At 42.2% G+C, this 25,382-nt stretch overlaps 2 protein-coding genes across 2 annotated transcripts in view; both read left to right on the forward strand.

Annotated features, from left to right (window-relative positions):
• Window positions 1-25,382, forward strand: part of LOC126237373 (uncharacterized) — a 786,945-nt gene that overhangs the window by 759,502 nt on the left and 2,061 nt on the right. The window lies entirely within an intron of this gene.
• The window catches only part of LOC126237374 (uncharacterized), a 274,642-nt gene that overhangs the window by 246,021 nt on the left and 3,239 nt on the right, over window positions 1-25,382 (forward strand). The window contains exon 14 of the mRNA XM_049947459.1: window positions 6,821-7,797. Coding sequence (XP_049803416.1) covers window positions 6,821-7,097 — 277 coding nt within the window. The 3' untranslated portion in view covers window positions 7,098-7,797. The remainder of the gene's footprint in view (window positions 1-6,820; window positions 7,798-25,382) is intronic.

The raw sequence follows: 25,382 nt of genomic DNA on the forward strand, positions 1-25,382 counted from the left end.
TGTCACAAGTATTTATCTGCTATCGAATCCTTAACAACAGTAGACAGAGATGAAATGTTCCCGCCACAATATTTGCAGACTATACCACCATATATGAAACATTTTGATTCATCAGATGCATATTATAAACTACAACCAACTTCTATAGCTGCACTCGCCACACGCTCTCGAAAAGGCGATTTTTAAATTTTGTTTTTATGAACCAAATCGTTGTATCATATAGGGACGTAGGCTACTTCATCATTTGGATCTCTATGAGCGAGCTGCAACCACATTCTCTGTATCTTCTTATTCTCTGACATTCTCTTAAACAATTTTTCGGTTCGTGGAGATGCGCTCCGTCTATGCATCTAATTGAAGGCAGTTTATTCCCATATTTGTTTCACTTCTTTCATTTGTGAAGCATCATCACGAATAAAGGTAGCGAAATGCGTGTGGCAATAAACAAACTGCCTTCAATTAGTTGCATAGATGGAACATACCTCCATGAATTTTGAAGCAACTAAGGAACGACGGAAAACAGAAAAAAATGACGAATTTTTCGGGTGTTTCTGTAGATGTATGTGTACAATGTGATACTACACTCCATTCCTAACTCATATTCCGAAACGCAAAATCCAAAACAAGAAGTCGACGTGAATGAGAATAAAATGAATAATGTGACATTTACGACAGTTTCCATAACACAGTCAATATTCTATCGTTGTCGTGCATTCATGGAAGCTCGTGGTCAGATAAATTTGAGCAGTATTACGTACTCTAACCACACTTTTCGGTACTATGAAGAATGGCATGCCTGTGTTGGCTGCTAGGCGCTTAGAGTTCGTGCTACTGTGGCGCAGCGCATGCGCGGATCTGAGGCAGATTGCTTTTCATTGTTTGGTACGAGGAGAACTGACAACAGCGTTTCGGTTCGCTAGGACTTTTCGGTAACGCTTTCGAAAGGCTTACCGTTGGGTCTCTGTTTCGAAAACAAGACCGTTCGGTGCGCTCGCGTACCGAACCAATCGGCAAAATGGCGAAAAGATACAGAATAGGGCCCCTGGTAAAGCTGTGGGCACGTGATGCGTTATGAAGAGTGCATAAGCGCAGCAAAGACGGATGGGCATCACCCTAGCAAAGACACCAGCTCCAAATGGGGAAATCCACTGAGATAATCGACAGATGATTAATATCACGAAAAGCCTGTAAACGAGAACATCGAAAACGGCGAAGCTCATCGATTGTTCGCGCACTATTGTCCTGAGCATCTAGACGAAGAGGTGGATAGTAAAACTACCACTAGGTGCTAAATGGTTGAACGTACACGACTCTTCACAGAACATGGGGTTCTGAGGCTTGTCTGCTCTGTAAAGTAGAATAGATGGTGATCTGTGGCATGTCTGCCGAAACAGTGTTTTGGAGCACACCGTTCTCGTAGACTGTTGAACGTGGAGCTTCACAGCAGATCAAACCCAAGTCTTCACACGCCGATCCAACGACAGCGTCATTTACGATTGCATTGGGCATGGTACCATCGGGAGTAGGCCTTCTATCAATGGAAACTTGTCGGCGCTTCGGGTAAATCACATTTTTACTACAGTAGGTCGATGGTCGTCTCCATAAACACTGTCATTGAGGTGAACGGCGGCTCGAGACGTGCAGCGCGCCCGGACGTTATAACGCTATTGGAGACATTCTCCTAGGCTTGCATGGGACCTGCGGGAGTAATCGAAGACACGCTGACAGTTGCGAACCACCTGCATCCCTTCACACATGATGTGATTCCCCGATGGCGATGTCATCTTTCAGCAGCATAATTGTCCATGTCTCGGAGTCGTAACCGTGCTAGAGTGGTTTGAGCAGCATTATAATGAACTCAGGTTGATGTACTGGCGACCAGATTCGCCTGATGTGAATCCTATGTAACCAATCTGGGTCGCTATCGGGCGCCATCTGCGCGTATGCAAATGAGCGGCCCGTTATTTACACGAATTACATGACCTGTGAGTACACATCTAATACCATATACTTCCACAAAAATATCAACAAACGTCGGATCTTTGATACACAGAATCGGTGAAGTATTTCGTATAAAAGACGGGTAGACAAGCAGGTGGCCATAATGTTTTGGTTCATCAGTGTACACGCGTCTGCAAGCGTGGCTATCATAGGCCGGCTGTCATAGAACTGAACAAAAATCATTTCACTTTTAGTTTGAAACAGTTTTACACTGTTTTGTTAACGTACGCCATGGCGTCTAGGGGAAGCCTCCGGCATCTTCTTCTTGCCCGCAGTCGTCGTCTCTTTGAAGGCTCCGTCCAGTGACGTCAACATTTCGTACGAGGTTGGAGATCCTTTCAGCTGCCGCGTAGCTACTGTGCCCTTCATGTAATATCAAAAAGCAACAAGTACACACATTTGTAGTTTTCACAAAAAATCGACAATATTTAAAATTAATAAACTCGGGCGGGCACATACCCATATGTCGTTGCCGCCGTAACTGCTACAGAAAAAAGCCTATCTCATCACACAGCGCAAGCTCGATGAGCTTCTTTTACATGATACTACGCCTAGCGCTGCTTTGTGAAGTAGCAGACTACCGTTTGAAAGCGCCACGTGGCTGTTGGGTCGCACTCTGCGAGAGTCCGCACGCATGAAAGCGTGTGTAAAACTGAACCGCTTGGCAAGCAAGTAGTGGAGCGAGGAGGGGTGGGGGTAACAGGTGCCCATAGCGCGGGTTCGCCACACCGATGGAGTTGTGTAAGCCGGCCTGTCCCCCCCCACCCCCCCACCACCCTCCCACCCCACGGCTCCGCCATGAATGTTGGTTCCTGGGCAAACGGGGAAAAAGCAACGCTCACAGCGTACATTAAGCACCCTGTTTTTGTGGGTGTTCATATTTTTAAGAATATTGGGATTGTTATATATCGATATTTAAAAAATTATCATTGTCAACTTAGGATAAACCGGAAAATAGTATCGATATACCGGAAAAATTTATCTAATGTATCTATATATCGGGAAAACGTATTGATAAATCGACGGTAAAAATATCGATGTACCGGCCTATAAAAATACCTGATGCACATTGCAAATATACTGCCGGTTTTAGAGCTAAATATTTGAGCATTGATTTATTACTAGATATTCAAGTTAGCATGAACAAGTTAGCAGCCGGCTTATCTCCCTTAGAGCAAGAATTGAAAGGAAAACGATGCACGTTGACGCTTGGCGATAACCACTTTGATGGCTGCACGAGTTAGCCGCGCGGCCTGGGGCGCCTTGCCATAGTTCGCGCGGCTTCCCTCGTCAGAGGTTCGAGTCCTCCCTCGGACATGGGTATGTGTGTTGTCCTTAACGTAAGTTAGTTTAAGTTAGATCAAGTAGTGTGTAAGCCTAATTACCGATGACCTCAGCAGTTTCGTCCCATAGGAACTTATCACCATTAACCACTTTGCCAACAATGGTAACAACATGTAAATGGCACAATAAAAGTTGTCCAATGGGTACGTCGTTCGGTTTCGTCACGTATGGAATTTGTCCAGTACACTTCATGACGACTTCCGTCATTTTCTTTTTTTTTTTTTTTTTTTTCATTTCTGCAAACGCCAGCGATCCAGCAGTTGTAATGTCAGAATTGTGCGCTGAAGTTAAACGTTGCAGTTTCTATGTACTGAGAATAATATATCTTTGCCTCACGCGGGTCACAGTAGGTACTAGCCACAGTCGAGCTCCCAGTGCGCCAGAGGGTAGCCAGTGTTGAGACACCGAGCAAGTAAGTTGTTGGCTGCTAAGCGAGCAGGGCGGATTTCGGCAAGATGGGCGACCTCGTTTACCATTATTTAACGGCTGTATGTGTCACCCAAAGCCGTGGGCCTGACCTCCAGCAAATACGTAAATGGCGGTAATTGAGTGATTTTTTTGATGTTTTTATGTGTTCATTTGTGCACCGTGATTACGTGCAACCGGGCCGGACACCCACGATTTGGATTGCAGTGAGGGTTGTATATTCAGTGTCACATGAAGACTATTGGCGTGTGACGACATTAAGAGGCGACCTATCATGAGTAAACTTTTATTACTTTGTCCGACGAAGGGAGCAACTGCCTCATTCGTGCTGTTTAAACAAAAGATGTAGAACATTAACAATGATTTTGTACCAATTATTGCTGCCTGACATCCTAATTAGCTTTGTTGGATTTGATACGAAACAACCCCTGTGAAAATACACTCCTGGAAATTGAAATAAGAACACCGTGAATTCATTGTCCCAGGAAGGGGAAACTTTATTGACACATTCCTGGGGTCAGATACATCACATGATCACACTGACAGAACCACAGGCACATAGACACAGGCAACAGAGCATGCACAATGTCGGCACTCGTACAGTGTACATCCACCTTTCGCAGCAATGCAGGCTGCTATTCTCCCACGGAGACGATCTTAGAGATGCTGGATGTAGTCCTGTGGAACGGCTTGCCATGCCATTTCCACCTGGCGCCTCAGTTGGGCCAGCGTTCGTGCTGGACGTGCAGACCGCGTGAGACGACGCTTCATCCAGTCCCAAACATGCTCAATGGGGGACAGATCCGGAGATCTTGTTGGCCAGGGTAGTTGACTTACACCTTCTAGAGCACGTTGGGTGGCACGGGATACATGCGGACGTGCATTGTCCTGTTGGAACAGCAAGTTCCCTTGCCGGTCTAGGAATGGTAGAACGATGGGTTCGATGACGGTTTGGATGTACCGTGCACTATTCAGTGTCCCCTCGACGATCACCAGTGGTGTACGGCCAGTGTAGGAGATCGCTCCCCACACCATGATGCCGGGTGTTGGCCCTGTGTGCCTCGGTCGTATGCAGTCCTGATTGTGGCGCTCACCTGCACGGCGCCAAACACGCATACGACCATCATTGGCACCAAGACAGAAGCGACTCTCATCGCTGAAGACGACACGTCTCCATTCGTCCCTCCATTCACGCCTGTCGCGACACCACTGGGGGCGGGCTGCACGATGTTGGGGCGTGAGCGGAAGACGGCCTAACGGTGTGCGGGACCGTAGCCCAGCTTCATGGAGACGGTTGCGAATGGTCCTCGCCGATACCCCAGGAGCAACAGTGTCCCTAATTTGCTGGGAAGTGGCGGTGCGGTCCCCTACGGCACTGCGTAGGATCCTACGGTCTTGGCGTGCATCCGTGCGTCGCTGCGGTCCGGTCCCAGGTCGACGGGCACGTGCACCTTCCGCCGACCACTGGCGACAACATCGATGTACTGTGGAGACGTCACGCCCCACGAGCAATTCGACGGTACGTCCACCCGGCCTCCCGCATGCCCACTATACGCCCTCGCTCAAAGTCCGTCAACTGCACATACGGTTCACGTCCACGCTGTCGCGGCATGCTACCAGCGTTAAAGACTGCGATGGAGCTCCGTATGCCACGGCAAACTGGCTGACACTGACGGCGGCGGTGTACAAATGCTGCGCAGCTAGCGCCATTCGACGGCCAACACCGCGGTTCCTGGTGTGTCCGCTGTGCCGTGCGTGTGATCATTGCTTGTACAGCCCTCTCGCAGTGTCCGGAGCAAGTATGGTGGGTCTGACACACCGGTGTCAATGTGTTCTTTTTTCCATTTCCAGGAGTGTATTAACGTATCAGCCTTTATCAGTTGCTCACGGTCAAACTATCTTAAACTCTTAGGCTATAATCCACTAGTCAATAACGACAGGCTTTAATAGGGAGTGTTTCAAGTTTCTGTTGGTAGCGCCGAGCGCGGATTACGTCAGCGTTTCCCCTAACACGTCTCCTCCCACCTCAAAGACCAATTTTCATTTAGATTTTCGTTCATCATTTTCTGTAACTGTTTTGAAGAATGCCGATGTGAAGAAATAGCACACTAGTTGCTTTCAAAAAAATTCTTAATACAACTGGTGTGCTATTTCTTCAAATGATTCAAATGGCTCTGAGCACTATGGGACTTAACTGCTATGGTCATCAGTCCCCTAGAACTTAGAATTACTTAAACCTAACAAACCTAAGGACATCACACACATCCATGCCCGAGGCAGGATTCGAACCTGCGACCGTAGCGGTCGCGCGGTTCCAGACTGTAGCGCCTAGAACCGCACGGCCACTTCGGCCGGCTATTTCTTCAGTCGGAAATCTTGTTATTCTATTCACACCGCCAGCCCCCAGTGCAATCGAACTTCTTTGTACGCCTATACTTGCTTCACACAGTGAAAGAGAAAGACTGACGTGATGAAAGCTCAAAAGGTAAGATTAAAATTAACAGTAATAGCTGTCCTCAGTCGCAAAAAAGGAGTCTTTTGACTTAGTTTCCGGCACTGCTATGAGTGCCTTCATCAGAAATAAAACTCTCAAACTGGCATGTCACGTAGCCTATTAATACCGAGACCTAGCTCAAAAGACTCCTTTGTTGCGACCGAGGGCTGCTATTGCTGTTAATTTTACTTTCTGAACGGTCGCTGACCACGCAGCCATGTTCAGAACTTTAAGTATTTAGATTCCTTCACGCAGTGAAAGTAAAATTATGTTCTACTACTATTTCAAAATAACAGTCTCAAAGATTTACCTATAATTGCGAGAAAATGTTGTATAAAATGAAAATATCGGCACTCGATATTGCCATTTCGATATCAATATTTTGGTGGCGGAAATACGCGCCGTACATATCGATACTTTTTGGTAAGAATATCGATATATTTGTGTATCGCTAATGTGGCGAAAGCTCTATTCCACTCTGTATACTAAATCATGTCTTCACTTCCATGCAGAAACTGAGCCAGTCATAAACACGAGGTTTTGTGCTGCCTGCAGGATGGCGCTGTTCGTGTTCTTCGTGGTGTGCAACGGACGCCTCCGCAAGAGCATCTGCGCGACCATTTCCTGCGCGGCCTTCAGCAGCTTCAGCAGCAGCACGGGAACTGGATACAGCCGCTCCCCGCATGCCAGCAGCAACACGCGCATCAACAACTCTGTGTCTGACATCCCACCGGTGCGAAATCGACGGAACGTAGAGATGCGGGACGAGTTAGAGCTCTCTGGCACGGAAGGCGGGCCCTACACGAGGAAACACGCTGGAAGATACTCGTGAAAACAAACACCCCTTTACATAAGGGGTGGCCAATAACCTTACCTTTGGCAGCCTAAAACTTACGGAACTGTTCAAAGTGAACCGTATTGTATCTGCAAACTAATAGGAACATTTTTCTTTCAGTTACAGTCATAAACATCTTTATTGTTTCTGTTAAATGTCTAGCACCGGATATCTCATCAACAATTTCCTGCATATTTGTTTTGGTAAAACAGAAACAACTTGTGCAATATTCTGTTTTATAAAGCCCAATTTGTGTAAGACTTCTTCGCTTTTGCAATAGGAAAAACCAAGTTATAGCCAGCTTCGGTTTCGGCCAGGTTCTATAAACCTAGTGAAAACTGTATTCTGATCATGAAGTTTTTCTTTAACTTCTGTAATTTTAAAATTATCAGAACTGCAACAATCTTTGAGCCCAATTTTGTTCCTTTACTTTATGACCGATTAATTTTTCGTACAACCTTGTAGGTAGGGCAAACACAGCTATGAGTGTAGGATGAAAAAGTTCTGAGCTTTTCCGATCAAGTATTTTAGTCATTTGAGTGCTGACATTTCGATATTCTCGTGTAAAAGTATTTCATATTTTTGAAAAAAAAATTTTAAATCTTAAAATGATTTACCATACCAGTGTATGTGTCAGTGTTGTTATTCCTTATGGATGTATTGTTATACAGATGTTCATCTGAAGATGTGGCTTTTAGTACCGCGAAACCGATAGTAGTCCAATAATAAAGGACTAAATACAGCTGCACGGTTTATTAACAGTTCCCTGTGTTGCAGTTGCAAGAATAGTATGATGCTGACGATCTGACAAGAAATGTCACTGGTGTTTATCATAGTTTTATTTTATTTATTTACATTTTCTTAATGTTCTGTATTCTAGTTAAGCCAACAGTGTCATTCTGCCACGTCCATCTGAGTGTGCACTTCAGGCTGTAGACAGAACATTCGGCGTTGAATTTTACGTTAGTTATAGGTGAAAGCCCTTATCAACTGTAATGTTCATTATACAGTATGTCGAATAAAGCAAACACATAAAGTAGCGACTGCATTAGTTTTCTAAGCATATGATTTTTTATAAGGAGAGAAGCTGAAAAAGGGGTCCGATGTGGTACTTTCCCCAGCATTGCCAGTTGCCAGAACAGGTAATGGCTGGAGTGCGTGGAGTCTGCGCAGAACGCATCACACACCACCAGTCTTCTTACTTACAGATGTCTGTAGTGTCATGATGGTGTTTCAAATTACTGGAGTCGAACTCTGACAATGTTATTTGACACAGTACACATCGATTTAACACTCTCTCTACAAAAACAAATTCCTCTTCCAACTTTTAATTCAACACTCTAGTCTGCTTCTTCATATTTACGGTTCTTAGGTAGACTTGTAACTATTAAGGGGACCTGGACGTGGAATGACTGAAATTTTCGAAAACATTTTTTGTCACCATCTCAAAGACAATTTTATCCCGTTTAAAAAAATGTGTTTTTTTATTTACTTTTCAGTTGTTTATTTGGTATTAAACGCTCTTTGAACAGATGTCTGCAAACCAGCCACGCTCATGCGACAAGCTAGGAATATCATCCTAAACATTTCTTGCCTGCCACAGTCGTGGAAACAATAAAGCCAATACACAGGGACCTTGAAGGTACAAAATTACTTACAAAATGTCTACATGGCCATACACAAAACCCTAATGAGAGTTTCAACAACTGCGTGTGGCAACGAGTACCAAAGACAGTGTTTGTTGGATGGATAGTACTCAAAATGTGTGTGATGTATGCTGTCATCTGTTTCAATGATGGTGTAATCAGCAGGACAAAAGTAATGGACATGTTAGACATCCAACCAGGTAATAATATGATAGGCCATAGATCGTCAGCGACTAGTTGTAGCTGAAAGGGCTGTGGAAGCCACCACTAAAGAGTCCAGAGTAAGGAAAAGGCTCCTGAAAAAGTCTACAGAGGATAAAGAAGCAGCTGGCCATCAAGATTATGCTGCTGGAATGTTCTGAAAGAGGCCTACAATGAGTCAAAGACACTTAACATTCTTTTCTCATGTTCTCGAAACTACATTTTCAGAACATTAGGTATATATAACTTCACAATGGTTTTACCCATGTTCACCAAATTTCTCTCAACTGAAGAATGGGACAGAATATTTGTATTATGCCTAATACATCGCAGGAATGATCTATGTTTGTCATTCTATATAATTTAGCGGTATTTTTAGACAAAATAGTAATGTGGTATAATAAGGGTTTTTCTACTTCCTCGGATATACTCCAAATTACAAAACGAGGGGCATAATGTGTTCCTATGACTGTTGACAGCAGCCTGCCACAGGTTGAATGCTATTAGACCGATGATGGACCAGAAAATGGTACCAGAATGGGAACATGTATTATAAAAAACTATCAGGCAAAATACTGTAATTCTTAAACTACAGGGTGATTCAAAAAGAATACCACAACTTTAGGAATTTAAAACTCTGTAACGACAAAAGGCAGAGCTAAGCACTATCTGTCGGCGAATTAAGGGAGCTATAAAGTTTCATTTAGTTGTACATTTGTTCGCTTGAGGCGCTGTTGACTAGGCGTCAGCGTCAGTTGATGCTAAGATGGCGACCGCTCAACAGAAAGCTTTTTGTGTTATTGAGTACGGCAGAAGTGAATCGACGACAGTTGTTCAGCGTGCATTTCGAACGAAGTATGGTGTTAAACCTCCTGATAGGTGGTGTATTAAACGTTGGTATAAACAGTTTACAGAGAATGGGTGTTTGTGCAAAGGGAAAAGTTCTGGATGGCCGAGAACAAGTGATGAAAATGTAGCACGCATCCAGCAAGCATTTGTTCGCAGCCCAGGAAAATCGACTCGCAGAGCTAGCAGAGAGCTGCAAATTCCACAATCAACTGTATGGAGAGTCCTACGAAAAAGGTTAGTTATGAAACCTTATCGTCTGAAATTGGTTCAAGCACTGTCTGCAGCTCATAAGATTAAAAGAATCGATTTCTGTGATTTCATCCTTGCACAAATGGAAACAGATGAATCTTTCGTTTCAAAGATTGTGTTTAGTGATGAAGCAACTTTCCACACTAACGGGAAAGTCAACCGTCACAATGTCTGTATATGGGGCACTGAGAATCCGCGGGAAACAACTCAGTATGAACGTGACTCGCCTAAGGTGAACGTTTTCTGTGCCATTTCAGCCAATAAAGTTTTTGGTCCCTTTTTCTTCGAAGGTGCTACTGTAACTGGACTACAGTATCTGGAGATGTTAGAGAATTGGCTGTTCCCTCAGCTCGAACAAGAAGCACAACAATTCATATTTCAGCAGGATGGAGCGCCACCACATTGGCACTTATCTGTCCATAACTACCTGAACGTCAACTACCCAAGGCGATGGATCGGCCGCCAGGCAGCCCGTGACAGAGCACTTCATCACTGGCCTCCAAGAAGCCCTAATCTTACCCCCTGCGATTTTTTCTTATGGGGGTATGTTAAGGATATGGTGTTTCGGCCACCTCTCCCAGCCACCATTGATGATTTGAAACAAGAAATAACAGCAGCTATCCAAACTGCTACGCCTGATATGCTACAGAGAGTATGGAACGAGTTGGAGTATCGGGTTGATATTGCTCGAGTGTCTGGAGGGGGCCATATTGAACATCTCTGAACTTGTTTTTGAGTGAAAAAAAACCTTTTTAAATACTCTTTGTAATGATGTATAACAGAAGGTTATATTATGTTTCTTTCATTAAATACACATTTTTAAAGTTGTGGTATTCTTTTTGAATCACCCTGTATACAGATATTTCAATAAATTTCCTTTTACAGCTTGAGTTAAAGTCATTCATTGCTGGTAAAAAATCACAACTTTCTCCGCATTGTCGATAAAAAGTAATGTGCACTGAGAGCGAGGTATAAAAATACAGCCCATTCACGACCAGGTCCCCTTAAGTCACTAGCAATAATCATAATGTTATTCAAATGATGTTACTATATGGAGTACAGCAATCACATTATTCGCTACAAGAGTGACTGACTACCAACTGTAACAATATTATGAAAAGGGTAGTTGCTACTCACCACATAGCGGAGATTCTGAGTCGCAGATAAGCCCAACAAAAGGACTATTGGAAAGAGAGCTTTCGGCCAAAAAGGCCACACTCTGGCTTCAGGTGCCACACACGGTGATCATGTGTCTATGAGTTGCGTTTGCGTGAGAGCGCGTTTGAAAGAGAATGATCTTGTGGCATTGTTGGCGGGGAGGGTTGCAAGTCCTATTTCAGGTGACGCAACGTTGGGCGACTTGGGTGTCGGCGATTAAGAAATGAGCATGAGGACAACACTCAGTCCACGAGCGGACAAACTCTCCAACCCGACCGGAAGTCGAACCCGGGTGCGCTGCATGGTAGGCAAGCACGTAACTACTCAGCTAAGTAGACGAACGTGTGTGTGTGTGTGTGTGTGTGTGTGTGTGTGTGTGTGTGTGTGTGTGTGATATTGTTACATTTCATCTAGGATTTTCCATTGTTTGACTACAAACTATCGTGCACAGTGTTATCAAGGCGACAACAAGGCTGCGCAAAGGGTTACTAACTCGTACAATTGTGGGGCATACAACAGTTTCAACGCTTGTACGATATTATATTCAACGATACCGGCTAAACATGACAATTTCCTTTCTGGCTTGTCACAGCGAAATGAAACGAAAATAAATAATTCTGACTGTACTCCGGCCGGAGATAATATTCAATCAGTGGACTGGAATTACAGAGTCAGGCAAACCTCAGGCAATAATAATAGTAATTGCCATTTGCTGTCATGGCGCGCCTTTCGTCAGTACGTTCACACTTTCAGTCCGATTACTAATCGTGAGGTCCTATACGGGTATGGTGGTTTAAAACTACAATTGAACTATTGTTTACCACAACATGTTATTCCGGAAGAGATAGTGCTGAGGAAATAGGCAAGAGAAAAGCTGTGTAACTCAAGAAAAAACAAAAAGGAAAAGAATGATGGGCGGCTGCTCAACGAAACCGTGTGCAGAAAACGTAAGTACCGAAAAGAAGTGAACAAAATACAGAATTCCGTGGTTGGACTGAATCCCTTAAAGACCAAGTTTCTCCGGGGCAGTGTGTGTTGTGTAAATCTGGTTTTACAGCAGAATTATCAGTAGTGAAAAACCATACGAAAGTTGCTAAGCAAAAAAGGTCTTGGCTTCGGACAGGCTGAGGGAACTTTGTTTCAGTGCAGCACTTCAACTAGTGACAGCAGGAAACGTGCATCGGAGGAAAAGGAACAGAAGTACGTCCTTGTGCTTTTCGGCCAGAAAGTAATGTTGTTGTAAGACTTGCACCTAAACCATTTGCTCTCGGGGAGAGTAATTACAGTGACTCTAAAATTGTTTAGTTACATTAGTTGAAACTAAAGCCACAAATATTGTGAAAAATGTGACTAGTAAGTGCGCCAGTGGAGAATTAACAGACGTTTAGAACAATGTGAAGTTCAACATCACGAGTGACGAGTCCATTGATATCATTTACATAAAAAGCTTGTGCATATGTGAGGTACTACAGCGACGAGAAAAGTGGAGGCTAAATTTTTGAAGTTAGCGCAGGTGTACTCCCATGATGACACTGAAGACTCTCATTTAGGTACTACTGCAGAACGGCTGTACAATAGTCATTTCTGTATTCGAAGATGCAGACATTGATATTAAGAGTATAATGTAGTAGAGGCGGGCGCAACATTATGTTTGGCGGGACACCGGTGTGGCAGAGAGGATGGAGAATGAACTTCAGTTGTCGCCTTTGGTAAAGTGTATATGCCGTTCTCTGCAAATACGCGCAAGTGAAGCATGTAAAATGTTACCTACAGTCCTTGATTATTTGTGCAGTAACATACGTGGTGTGTTCAAAAGTCGTGCAAAACGTCAAGCACAGCTCAAGGAATTCCAGGAGTTTTGGAATACAGACTCTCATAGAATTCTCAGACCATCTCAGACCAGTTGGCTATCTTTGTCACAAGTGGCTGACCGGATTATAGAACAATGGGAACCCCTAAAATACTACTTCACAGGGAGTGCTTCGAAGAACGTCTGCTGTCTGCAGACGCTATCGTAATGGCAATGAATAATGCATAGAGGAAAGTTCTATGTTCTTCAGTGGATTCTACCACAATTCTCCAGGCTGAATGAACTTTTTCAAGACAAACAGACGCTTATTACTTTGCTACAGAAAAGGATATCATCAAACTGCAAAAGTGTTTTGAACGAGTACCTAAATGAACAGTATTTGAAGCAAATAAACACCAAGGACGCAAATCATGTAGACAAAGACACGTCTGGGTGTAAATGTGATGAGCGAATTTGTTAGACTGTATCTTCAAAATAAGGTTCTAACAAAATATGTGGGCACTCGCTGTGTAAGTAGGCTGTTTAGGTTTCTATGTTGGTAACGCCACGTAGCGCTCTGTATGAAAATCACTGACTGTGCTGTGTGCAGTCTGAGGCTGGTCGGCATTGTTGCAATATTTCCTATTGTAGTGTTGGGCAGTTGGATGTGAACAGCGCGTAGCGTTGCGCAGTTGGAGGTGAGCCGCCAGCAGTGGTGGATGTGGGGAGAGAAAGGGCAGAATTTTGTGAGCGGACGATCTGGACGTGTGTCCGTCAGAAAGAGTAAATTTGTAATATTGGATATCATGAACTGATATATACAGGGTGAGTCACCTAACGTTACCGCTGGATATATTTCGTAAACCACATCAAATACTGACGAACCGATTCCACAGACCGAACATGAGGAGAGGGGCTAGTGTAATTGTTTAATACAAACCATACAAAAATGCACGGAAGTATGATTTTTAACACAAACCTACGTTTTCTTTAAATGGAACCACGTTAATTTTGCTAGCACATCTGAACATATAAACAAATACGTAATCTGTGCCGTTTGTTGCATTGTAAAATGTTAATTATATCCGGAGATATTGTAACCTAAAGTTGACACTTGAAACCTCCGACGTTCAGTTGCGTGTTGTAACAAACACGGGCCACGGTCGGCGGGCAGCATCTGCAGGGACATGTTTACTATGACGACCGTGTTTACGAGTGTGGCTGTAGTGCACTGTTGTGGTTTGGTCTAGCTGTCGTAGTGTCCGCATGTAGCGCTTGCTGCTATTGTTATTCTGCATTCGTCTCCTCTGTAGGGACAAGCTCTGGGATGTGCTGAACGCAAAAGGGATAGATGAAGAGATAACACGAAAAGTCAGAAAATTGTATGAGGGAAGTGAGAGTTGTGTGAAAGTGGGGAGGGAACGTACTGCATGGTTCAAGCTGGAAAATGGGCTGCGACAGGGAAGTGCACTTTCGCCTTTATTGTTTATTATTGTTATGGATGAAATCCTACAGCAAGTATCAGATGCAATTGGAGATCATAAAATGAAAGCAGTGCTTTTTGCCGATGACCTGATGTTATGGGTAAATTGCGAGAAGGAGGTGCAAGAGCAGTTAGATGCATGGGAGGCAACGGCAGCACAATATGGAATGCATTTCTCTGCAAATAAATGTGAAATAATTGTCACAACAAGGAAGAAGAATAGGCCAAATGTGGATATAACTTGTGGAGGGGAAAAACTACAAATGGTAGAGAACTTCAAGTACCTGGGAAGCGTGATTGAAAGTAAGGGGGGAAACGCAATGGAAATAAATGAAAGGTGCAGAAAAGCAGGGCAGTTCTACAAATCCATTAGGGGGCTTATTTGGAGCAAGGAGGTGCCACAGAAATCCAAGGGAATTATATACCGAACCTACTTTGTCCCCATATTGGCATACGGAAGTGAGACATGGGTAATGCACAAAAGCGACAAAAGTAGAATACAGGCTAGTGAAATGAAGTTCCAGAGGAGCAGGTTGGGTGTAACAAGACGAGACAGATTGCGAAATGTGTATGTGAGGGAAAGACTAAAGGAGGAACCAGTACAGGACAGGACAGAAAAATCAAGACTGCAGTGGTATGGACACATGAAGAGAATGGATGAGGGAAGTATTCCAAAGAGGATGTTTGATCTGCAACTGGAGGGGAAGAGGCCCAGAGGAAGACCAAGAGATAGATGGGTGAAGGGAGTGAAGGAATGTGTGATGAGAAGAGGAGAGAACTGGACGAAGGTGGAAGATGGGGAATGGTGGAAAGACAGAACACGATGGAGAGGCTTGTGTTCCCGACAGACCCAGCCAGTGGCTGGAAACTGTCCAAGATGATGATGATTCGTCTCCGCACGCAGACCAATGTAGTACACCGTGTTACCAGACGTCTGTGATAGTGTAGTGTTGTAGGAACTGTGACCATGGTGTATTCGAACTCTGAAAAGGCGGAGATGATACTCATCTGTGGCGAGTGTCGACGAAATGCAGCTGAAGCCTGCAGCGTGCATGCAGAACGGTACCCGGACAGAGAGCATCCAACATGCCGCACATTGCAAAACATCTACCGCCAACTGTATGCAACAGGTATGGTCGTAGCACGCAAACGGGTTCGTAACAGGGCCGTCACAGGAGAAGCGGGTGCAGTTGGTGTGTTAGCTGCTGTTGCCATAAACCCACACATGAGTACACAGTACATTGCGAGAGCCGGTGGACTGAGTCAAAGTAGTGTCATGCGCATACTGCATCGTCACCTCTTTCACCCGTTTCATGTGTCGCTGCATCAGCAATTACATGGTGATGACTTTAATCATCGAGTGCAATTCTGTCAATGGGCATTAACAGAGAATGCGTTGCAGTTCTACCTGTTTACCGATGAAGCGGATTTCACAAACCACGGGGCAGTGAATCTACGGAACATGCATTACTGGTCCGTGGACAATCCTCGCTGGCTCAGACAGGTAGAGCGACAGCGACCGTGGACCGTAAATGTATGGTGCGGAATCATTGGCGACCACCTCATTGGTCTTCACTTCATTGCAGGGGCCCAAACAGCTGCAACATACATCGCGTTTCTACAGAATGATCTGCCAACGTTGCTCGAAAATGTCCCACTGGAAACGCGTCGACGTATGTGATATCAGCATGATGGTGCACCTGCACATTCCGCAATTAACACTAGGCTGACCCTTGACAGGATGTTCGACTGGCGTTTCATAGGACGTGGAGGACGCATAAATTGGCCAGCCCGTTCTCCTGATCTTACACCTCTGGACTTCTTTCTGTGGGGTACGTTAAAGGAGAATGTGTACCGTGATGTGCCTACAACCCCAGAGGATATGAAACAACGTATTGTGGCAGCCTGCGGTGACATTACACCCGATGTACTGCAGGGTGTACGACATTCATTACGCCAGAGATTGCAATTGTGTGCAGCAAATGATGGCCACCACATTGAACATCTATTGGCCTGACATGTCGCGACACACTCTATTCCACTCCGTAATTGAAAACGGAAACCACGTGTGTACGTGTGCCTCACCCCTCATGGTAATGTACATGTGTGTCAGTGAGAAAGACCAATAAAAAGGTGTTAGCATGTGGACGTAATGTGCTGTTCTAGTCTCTTCTGTACCTAAGGTCCATCACCGTTCCCTTTGGATCCCTACGTAATTCGGTGCTCTCCGATACACACGATCGAACAGCGGAGGAGTGGTACTCAAGCGTCAACTTTAGGTTACAATATCTCCGGATGTAATTAACATTTTACAATGCAACAAATGGCACTGATTACGTATTTGTTTATATGTTCAGATGTGCTAACAAAACTAACGGGTTTCCATTTAAAAAACGTAGGTTTGTGTTAAAAAACATACTTCCGTGCATTTTTTTATGGTTTGTGTTAACCAATTACACTAGCCCCTCTCCTCACGTTCGGTCTGTGGAATCGATTCGTCAGTATTTGATGTGGTTTACGAAATATATCCAGCGGTAATGTTAGGTGACTCACCCTGTATATGATGACTTTGGAAAATTATTAAAGTAAATACATTGTTTGTTCTATATCAAAATCTTTCATATGCTGACTATGCCTATCAGTAGTCAGTGACTTCAGTAATTAGAATCTTTTATTTAGCTGGCAGTATTGGCGTTCGCTGTATTGCAGTAGTTCGAGTAACGAAGATTTTTGTGAGGTAAGTGATTTGTGAAAGGTATAAGTTATTGGTAGTCAGGGCCATTCTTTTGTAGGGATTTTTGAAAGTCAGATTTCGTTGCGCTAAAAATATTGTGTGTCAGTTTAGTGTTGATCAGAATACGTAAAGAGCGAAATGTCTGAGTACGTTCAGTTCTGCTCAGCTGTTTGAAAATCAAATAATGTAAGAGGTTTCTTAGCACAATCATTCATAAATTTTTCTAAGGGAATGTTTCAGCTGACGTGATTTTCTTGTTACAGGATCTCGTCAGTTAAAGGTGTAAGTAGGCTGTTTAGGTTTTTTTATTGGTAACGCCACCTCAGTATGAAAATCACCGGCTGTGCTGTGTGCAGTCTGTGGCTGCTTTGCATTGTTGTAATACTCAACCATTGTAGTGTTAGGCAGCTGGCTGTGAACAGCGCGTAGCGTTGCGCAGTTGGAGGTGAGCCGCCAGCAGTGGTGGATGTGGGGAGAGAGATGGCGGAGTTTTGTAATTTGTCATGATATCAAGGTAAATACATTGTTTGTTCTCTATTAATATCTTTCATTTGCTAACTATCCCTATCAGTAGTTAGTGCCTTCCATAGTTTGAATCTTTTATTTAGCTGGCAGTAGTGGCGCTCGCTGTATTGCAGTAGCTTGAGCAGCGAAGATTTTTGTGAGGTAAGTGATTTGTGAAAGGTATAGTTTAATGTTAGTCAGGGGCATTCTCTTGTAGAGAATTTTGAAAGTCAGATTGCGTTGCGCTAACAAAACATTGTGTGTTGAAAGTCAGATTGCGTTGCGCTAAAAAAAATATTGTGTGTCAGGTTAAGCACAGTCGTAATTATAAATTGTAAAAAGGGGAAGTTACATATGTCGACCCTTAGCCGAGGATACCTCACTGGAATCTTCTGATTTTTTCCTTGTAGTTTGTGTAATTAGTGTAGATTTTGTTTATTGCTAGCGCGTAATTATAGAGATAATTTCCTTTGTAGTTGTAGTTTTTCATTGTTGTACAGTAAAACAGTTGTGGCATGCATGTAGATTTGCAGCAAGTATTTCGCAGCTGCGCTTGCAATTAACTAGATATTATTTTCAGTGCTATGTTAATGTGTTTTCTTATTTTTGCTCTTCAAATTGTGTTTTTCTGTGTTGTCGTGTGAAATACTGTGACAATAATGGCGTGTGAAAAACGTAACACTAGGCTCCAAAGCAAACTGAGAAATAATAGTGACGACGAGCGTAGCTTGCCAGCACCACTGTGTAATGAATTAACAGATGTTCAAAGTAATAATTTGGTAGCTGTGCATAGGGAAATGGAGCGGGCGTTAAACAATGGTGTAGACAGTGAAACAATTAGAGAACAGGGAAGCATTATCGATCGATCGGTCGGCAACAGCTCGCCCAGGAATCCGAAATGACAGGAAACAATCTCGCAAATACTGTAGATTCAGGTTTTGGATCATCACCGTTTTCTCAAATAAGTCAAGACACATTTTCTGCTTGTCAAAATGTGAATGTTTCCGGTGCAAATTCACTGCCGAAAACCACTGAGGAACATGTTTCAGACACCAATGCATTGTTATTACAATTAATACAACAAATGGGACAAACACAGCAAAAGCTTGAAAAATTAGACACAATTGAACAAAATCAGAAACAAATGGAACAAAATCAGAGTCAAACACAGCAACAGTTAGACGCAATGGAACAAAAGCTTCAAAAGTTAGACTCAGTGGAAAATAAGCTTGAACAAACACGTGAAGATTTAACTACCGAGTTACATAATATTGAATCGAAATGTCAAAAAGTCTGTAATGATGTAAAAACACAAATTTGTGAGCATTTTCAACCTATTTTTTCGCGGCATGAAAATGCATTACAGAATCACGAAGCAGCCATAAAAGAACTGCAAACCATTGTTCATGAAAATCATGAGACCTTGCAAGCTAAATTTGACTCAGTTGCATCTACCGATTCGGTTATGCAACTTGCAAAAACTCAGGAAAACTTGAAGGACACAGTAGATTTGATTTCAACACAAATGGACACTCTGAAACTTGGTTCAGAAAAACACACTGAGGAAATGTGTTCACTATCGGAGAAAGTAGCCGAACTTTCGGATCAGGTCACTAACTTATCTACAAAGGTAGATGATGATCTGAATGACACAAGACCTGTAGCCTTCACTGACACAGAAGAGTATGAACAAATTAGAAAATTCAAACAAAATCAAAATCAAATTAATACGCAACACCAAAGAGAAATCCGCGAAGTACAAGATCAGCTGACACAAGTAATACAAGAATTACATATTTCAGAGGACACTCGCGCTCCAGTACGGGAAGAGGGACATAGAAATACGGAACAACCACAAAATAATAACACAGGACACTTCGGAAATTATGAAAGAAATTGGCAAGGCACACCGAATTTTGAGATGGAACCGCCGACACGACGTAACAATGACCGATATGCGACTCGCCGACATGATGACTTTGACTATAAGCTGTTCATTACTACACGTAAATTCAAAACGTTTAAAAATTCTGCCAACGACATTCATCCACAAGCGTGGCTCCATCAATTCTCTCATTGTTTTCCCCCTAACTGGTCATTAGAACACAGATTAGAATTTATGTGTGGCTATTTAGAGAATGAACCAGCTGTAAGAATGCGTTCGGTCATTCACGATTGTCATAGTGAAGGAGAATTTTACCATGCCTTCCTCTCAGCATATTGGTCTCAAGCCACACAAGACCGAGTAAAACATGGCATCATAATGATGAAACATTTCGAACAATCTGAATTCTCCAGTCTTGTGAAATATTTTGAAGACATGTTGCACAAGAATCAGTACCTGTCAAACCCATACAGCCCCTCAGAACTCATCCGAATTTGCTTAATCAAATTACCTGAACATTTACGGCATATTATTTTAGCTGGACGTTGCAAAGACGACATTGAAGCTTTTCAGGGACTGTTACAAGAACTGGAAATTGACACTGACAATCGCGGAACGCGAGAACAGGAACACAACAATTACAGGTCACATACGTCACAATTCCGTGACGACAGAAACAAGAACTGGACACGACAAGGCTATTCTCACAACACAAATCGTGACCAAAACAGACACCACCCGTATGACAACCGTTGGCAGAGTAGTAATAGTTACAGAGAAAGATCGCATTTCCGTAGTAATGACTATGACAGAGACAATCATAGAAACAGACAATATGGGAACCAAAACAATTATTATTATCAAGGGAGGCAGAATAACTTCAGACGCAACAGTTCGGCGCACAGTTACGATTCAGGGAGAAATTCTCCACCACGTGACGGACAAGGAAGAAACTACGGAACCTACCGACATGACGACAGACGATATATTCGTAACGACAGACCTGAATTGCATCAGAACTGGCGGGATTTAAACACGGCAGGGCCCTCTCGGCAAGGTGAATTTCTAGAAGTTCGGTCTCCAAATCCCATTAACGACGCGCGCCAACAATGACCCGCACCGCAGGCAGACACCTGCGCCGGCTGGCTCCGAGAAAAATAACATTGACGCTAACCTTGAGAAAAATTCCAGTATTCTTTAACGACGTATACCGCATGTTAATTGCATTGTTCAAACTCTGAGTACTATGAAGAGCAAAGGTTTACACCACATTTCACACGTAAAACCGTTTATTGAGAGATAATGTGCTTTTTTAACTTGAGATTTTAATGCAACATTTTGGTTTATTTGAAAATACATTCTGGATTTAAAGTGCTTTCTGAGAGATACTAGATGACACAGTGGTTAGTTTATGTGACAGCTACAGGATTTTATCACGACGTTACTAATGAGTGACAATTTACAATGTTGCTTTTGCGGTGTATCTGTTTTATATCTGCACAGTTTTTCGGCATTATTCAAGAAATTAAAACATGTTTTAGTAGTAACTTTTGTGGTATAGCAACAATGAGACAGCCTTTTTCGTAGCACAACAATACGTTACAGTACAGTACTTTCCTCATCACAACAATAAGCGTAATAACTAAGATATCTATACGCAAAGCATTTCACTTTTGTGTATCATCAGGTAAGTACATTGACTTCTGTAGAACTTAGCTTTCGGAGGACGATAACTACGAGACTTCCACAGAGATTATCTTACAACATGACGCACAGTTTAGCGCTACAGGACACGTATTTGAGTGATTAATTTTGTACTTAAAACATTTATTTTTAGGTATTTTTGAATTACAAAGATAGTTTTCCGAGATACATTTCATTCCATTGATGTAATTTGTAACACCTGAGGGTATAATTACATTTATCCTCAGGGGGGTACACACTTACTTTGTGTACCATGTGTCTGGCAAGCACAAGGAGCCCTAGCTAATATGGTATTTGCTTATACAACTTTATACATCGGTACCATATTTCTCTAACACAGAATTACACAGCTATCTGATTATTTACCTGAGAGAGACAAACATTTATTTTACTACATCAGTGACAGATGTTTACGTAATTACACCACTGGATAACTTCACACTTACGAAATTGTATTTTGTCTGTACTTTGTAAACTGTTCATATTTTTTCGGAACCATTGTGATACTATGAGAGCTTTGAATGATGTATTTGGTATGAGATCATGATTTTTAAGGTACGTTTGAGGTAGATGACACTATTGAAATGAGCAGAGAATTTTTTTTAGGATTTGAAATTATTGCAGAAAGCTACGACGTTTTTGAGAGTTGACTGAGGTGTTATGATGTTATATTTACGACGACGATGTGTATTATGTTGTTGAGGTATGTTTATGATTAATAAGCTAATGTTATATGAAGAATTTGATTATGCTATGTATCTAATGATGAAGTATTGAAGAAGCGTCGACGAATTTGTATATGTGTAATAAGGTAAGGAGTAATGAGTAGCGGTTAGGAACTCTGCCTTGTGAAGACGTATGTTGGAAACCGAGAATCGTACTTTTAGAATTATGAAATGTGTGTAAATACGTGAATGTATCACAATGCCGACGAAAATTTTTTGGACACTGTTATATTCATAGGATTTTGTTTTTACAGATTTGTAATCCAAATTCTTGACCTGTGAAATATTTTTATGTAACACTGCCATTGTAGCGAAAACTGTTTTCGTAAATATTTCCGTACGAAAGTTAAGTGACCACCTGCACGTAATGCGTCGCGGGCACCCACCTGGGCGACAGCCGCCCGAAAAAAAAAAGCCATTAGCCTTCCAGCGGCACAGGTAGAAAAAAAAAAAGAGGAGGCCATTATCCTCGCTATTGACGTTCCTTTGTAGGAAGCATTGCAAAAACGACAGGGTCGAACTTGAAAATGATGAGAAACATTTCACGGCTATTGTCGTGCTAATTGAGAGAAATGCCATATGGCTAGTGAATGACGTTTCACGCCTTGCTTTGCCCATTTTGTTTAATCTCTAGTTTCTAGCTGCACTGCAGCACTGGTTAAAATAAAATTTTATAGATGTACTAATATAAATATTTTCTGTCTACAGATCTATTAAATAATAATTTTGTAATCCACATTCTTAAAAAAAAAAAAAAAAAAAAAAAGGGAGCACTTGGAAAGGAAAGGACAATAAGAAGGGACTAGTAACAGTAACTGCACACATAATTTTCTTCTCAAGTATATGGTAATATTTTTTTTACAATAAGTTGTTGTGGTGCACCACTTTAATTACTTAGACATTAAGATGTGATTATACATTTCCCTTATCTGCATTGTTATCTTTAGTGTACTATTTTTTCTGCTTGAGCTATGTCATGTTTAGGTATAAGTTGCTGCTGTTTGCCAGGCATAGTGTTATTGAATTTGACTTTGTATTATTCTGTTAAGCCAGTTTAACTAATGATTTCTTTTTATTGTTTGCTGCACATTGCCTTAGATTAGTTGTAGTATTACAATTGCTTTGCTAATTTCTTAATGCTGCTTGCTTCGCAAATCTGCGTTTTTTTTATTGTTGTTTATATTAATTGTTTTATGTGATGCTGCATTGCCTCGTCCCTTAGTTTAGCATCTGAGCTCAGTAGATATAAGTAAGCTTAAGAGGGGGTAGACTATATAAGAAATTAACTATGATGAATTGGAAGAAATGCATTGAGAAGCCACAAGAAACAGATATGGCAAAAATGAGTATTTTGCACTGAGAAATAATTATTTTGAAAGAAATATGAATAGAATACAGGAAGGAGGTATAGATAGGACTTTTTGGAAATAGTGAGGAACGAAGGGAGATCTCCGAGAAGTAAAGAAAGTTTTGTTTGCAAAATACTGCAGTAAAAGAAACCCTGTCCTTTCCTTGTGTTATCCAACTATGTGTTTGTGTTCCCTTGTGTATTTGTGTTTTTCCTATCTTTGTGTGTTTAGCTGATGTTGTTATGTTGTAGAATTTTTCTAATACCATGTTATTTTCTTTGTAAAGATGTTTAGACATTATTTATTCTGTTCTGTTTTAATGCTCATGTGTGAAGTTGATGTTTCGAAAGTTATTCTGATCTTTTATGTATGTACTCATGTCATAATTCCTATAACACTGATGTATATGTTATTTCGATTCTTTTGTAAAGCCTGTACTACAAATGTTATCTGTATTGTTATGTTCTTTAATGATGTATTTTGTACCTTAGTAATTGTATTCTTATGTTATAAAATTCTAATTGACACCAGTTCATCATATTATTAACTTGTAAGTTCCATTTCACTGCACACGTTTCTGTTGGTCATAGTATATGGACAATATGTGAGAAGTAGGGACTGTTAGTGTTTGCACGTGTGTTAGTAATTCAGCAAGGGACTGGATAACAGCATTGCTGGTTCTAAGGACAATTCCAAAACTTTGTGAGTGCACAAGTGGTGGTTATGGACTTGCTATATTAGCCGCAAGACTCTTCAATGGTGATTGTGCACCTGCACATTTGCAACAGATGGCTGCTGGCCATCTCTACAAGGACTACAGTGGGTCTGCGTCTTTGCTGACTCACCAATACCATTATTTCTACAAGGACTGCAGTGGGTCTGCGCCTCTGGTGGCCCACCAATACCATAATCTCTACCAGGACTACAGTGGGTCTGCTCTGTGATGACCTACCCACCAATACTCTTCAAAACTTCGATTGACTCCGCTGTGGGTTTGCTCTGTTGTGGCCCATTACCTGTCAGCATGTCAAGAGTCAGCACTGTCTTTCCGTTGGAAGGGCAACACTACTTCTTCAAGACTGCATGGAAATCCACTACTTCCGTGTGCATTTTCTTTTACTGCTCAGACTTTAAGAAAAACACTGCAATGTGATGAATGATCAGGACTGTCTTTATGGACTGTGAGAGAAAAGTTTAGCTTTTGACCAACATTGTATCAATAAGTGTGTGCATTTGATTTCTTTGTTATTGTAATTGTGAAAAAAAAAATTTTACAAATATGTATTGGCCAGTGCCCAACAAAATTTGTAAAATTTTTTGTGGGGAGCATGGGGGCTATGTAAGTAGGCTGTTTAGGTTGTTTTATTGGTAACGCCACCTCAGTATGAAAAACACCGGCTGTGCTGTGTGCAGTCTGTGGCTGCTTTGCATTGTTGTAATACTCAACCATTGTAGTGTTAGGCAGCTGGCTGTGAACAGCGCGTAGCGTTGCGCAGTTGGAGGTGAGCCGCCAGCAGTGGTGGATGTGGGGAGAGAGATGGCGGAGTTTTGTAATTTGTCATGATATCAAGGTAAATACATTGTTTGTTCTCTATTAATATCTTTCATTTGCTAACTATTCCTATCAGTAGTTAGTGCCTTCCATAGTTTGAATCTTTTATTTAGCTGGCAGTAGTGGCGCTCGCTGTATTGCAGTAGCTTGAGCAGCGAAGATTTTTGTGAGGTAAGTGATTTGTGAAAGGTATAGTTTAATGTTAGTCAGGGCCATTCTCTTGTAGAGAATTTTGAAAGTCAGATTGCGTTGCGCTAACAAAACATTGTATGTTGAAAGTCAGATTGCGTTGCGCTAAAAAAAATATTGTGTGTCAGGTTAAGCACAGTCCTGTGTATAATTGTCAAAAGGGGACGTTTCAAAGGAAAGGTCGGATTTTGGCAACGACTCCACTTTTGCTCTTCGGCCTGTCTTCATCCCTTTAATGCAAGCACCGCATATTCTTGCAAACCTC

Source organism: Schistocerca nitens, chromosome 2 (assembly GCF_023898315.1).
Source record: "Schistocerca nitens isolate TAMUIC-IGC-003100 chromosome 2, iqSchNite1.1, whole genome shotgun sequence".
Classification (NCBI taxonomy): Eukaryota; Metazoa; Arthropoda; class Insecta; order Orthoptera; family Acrididae; genus Schistocerca; species Schistocerca nitens.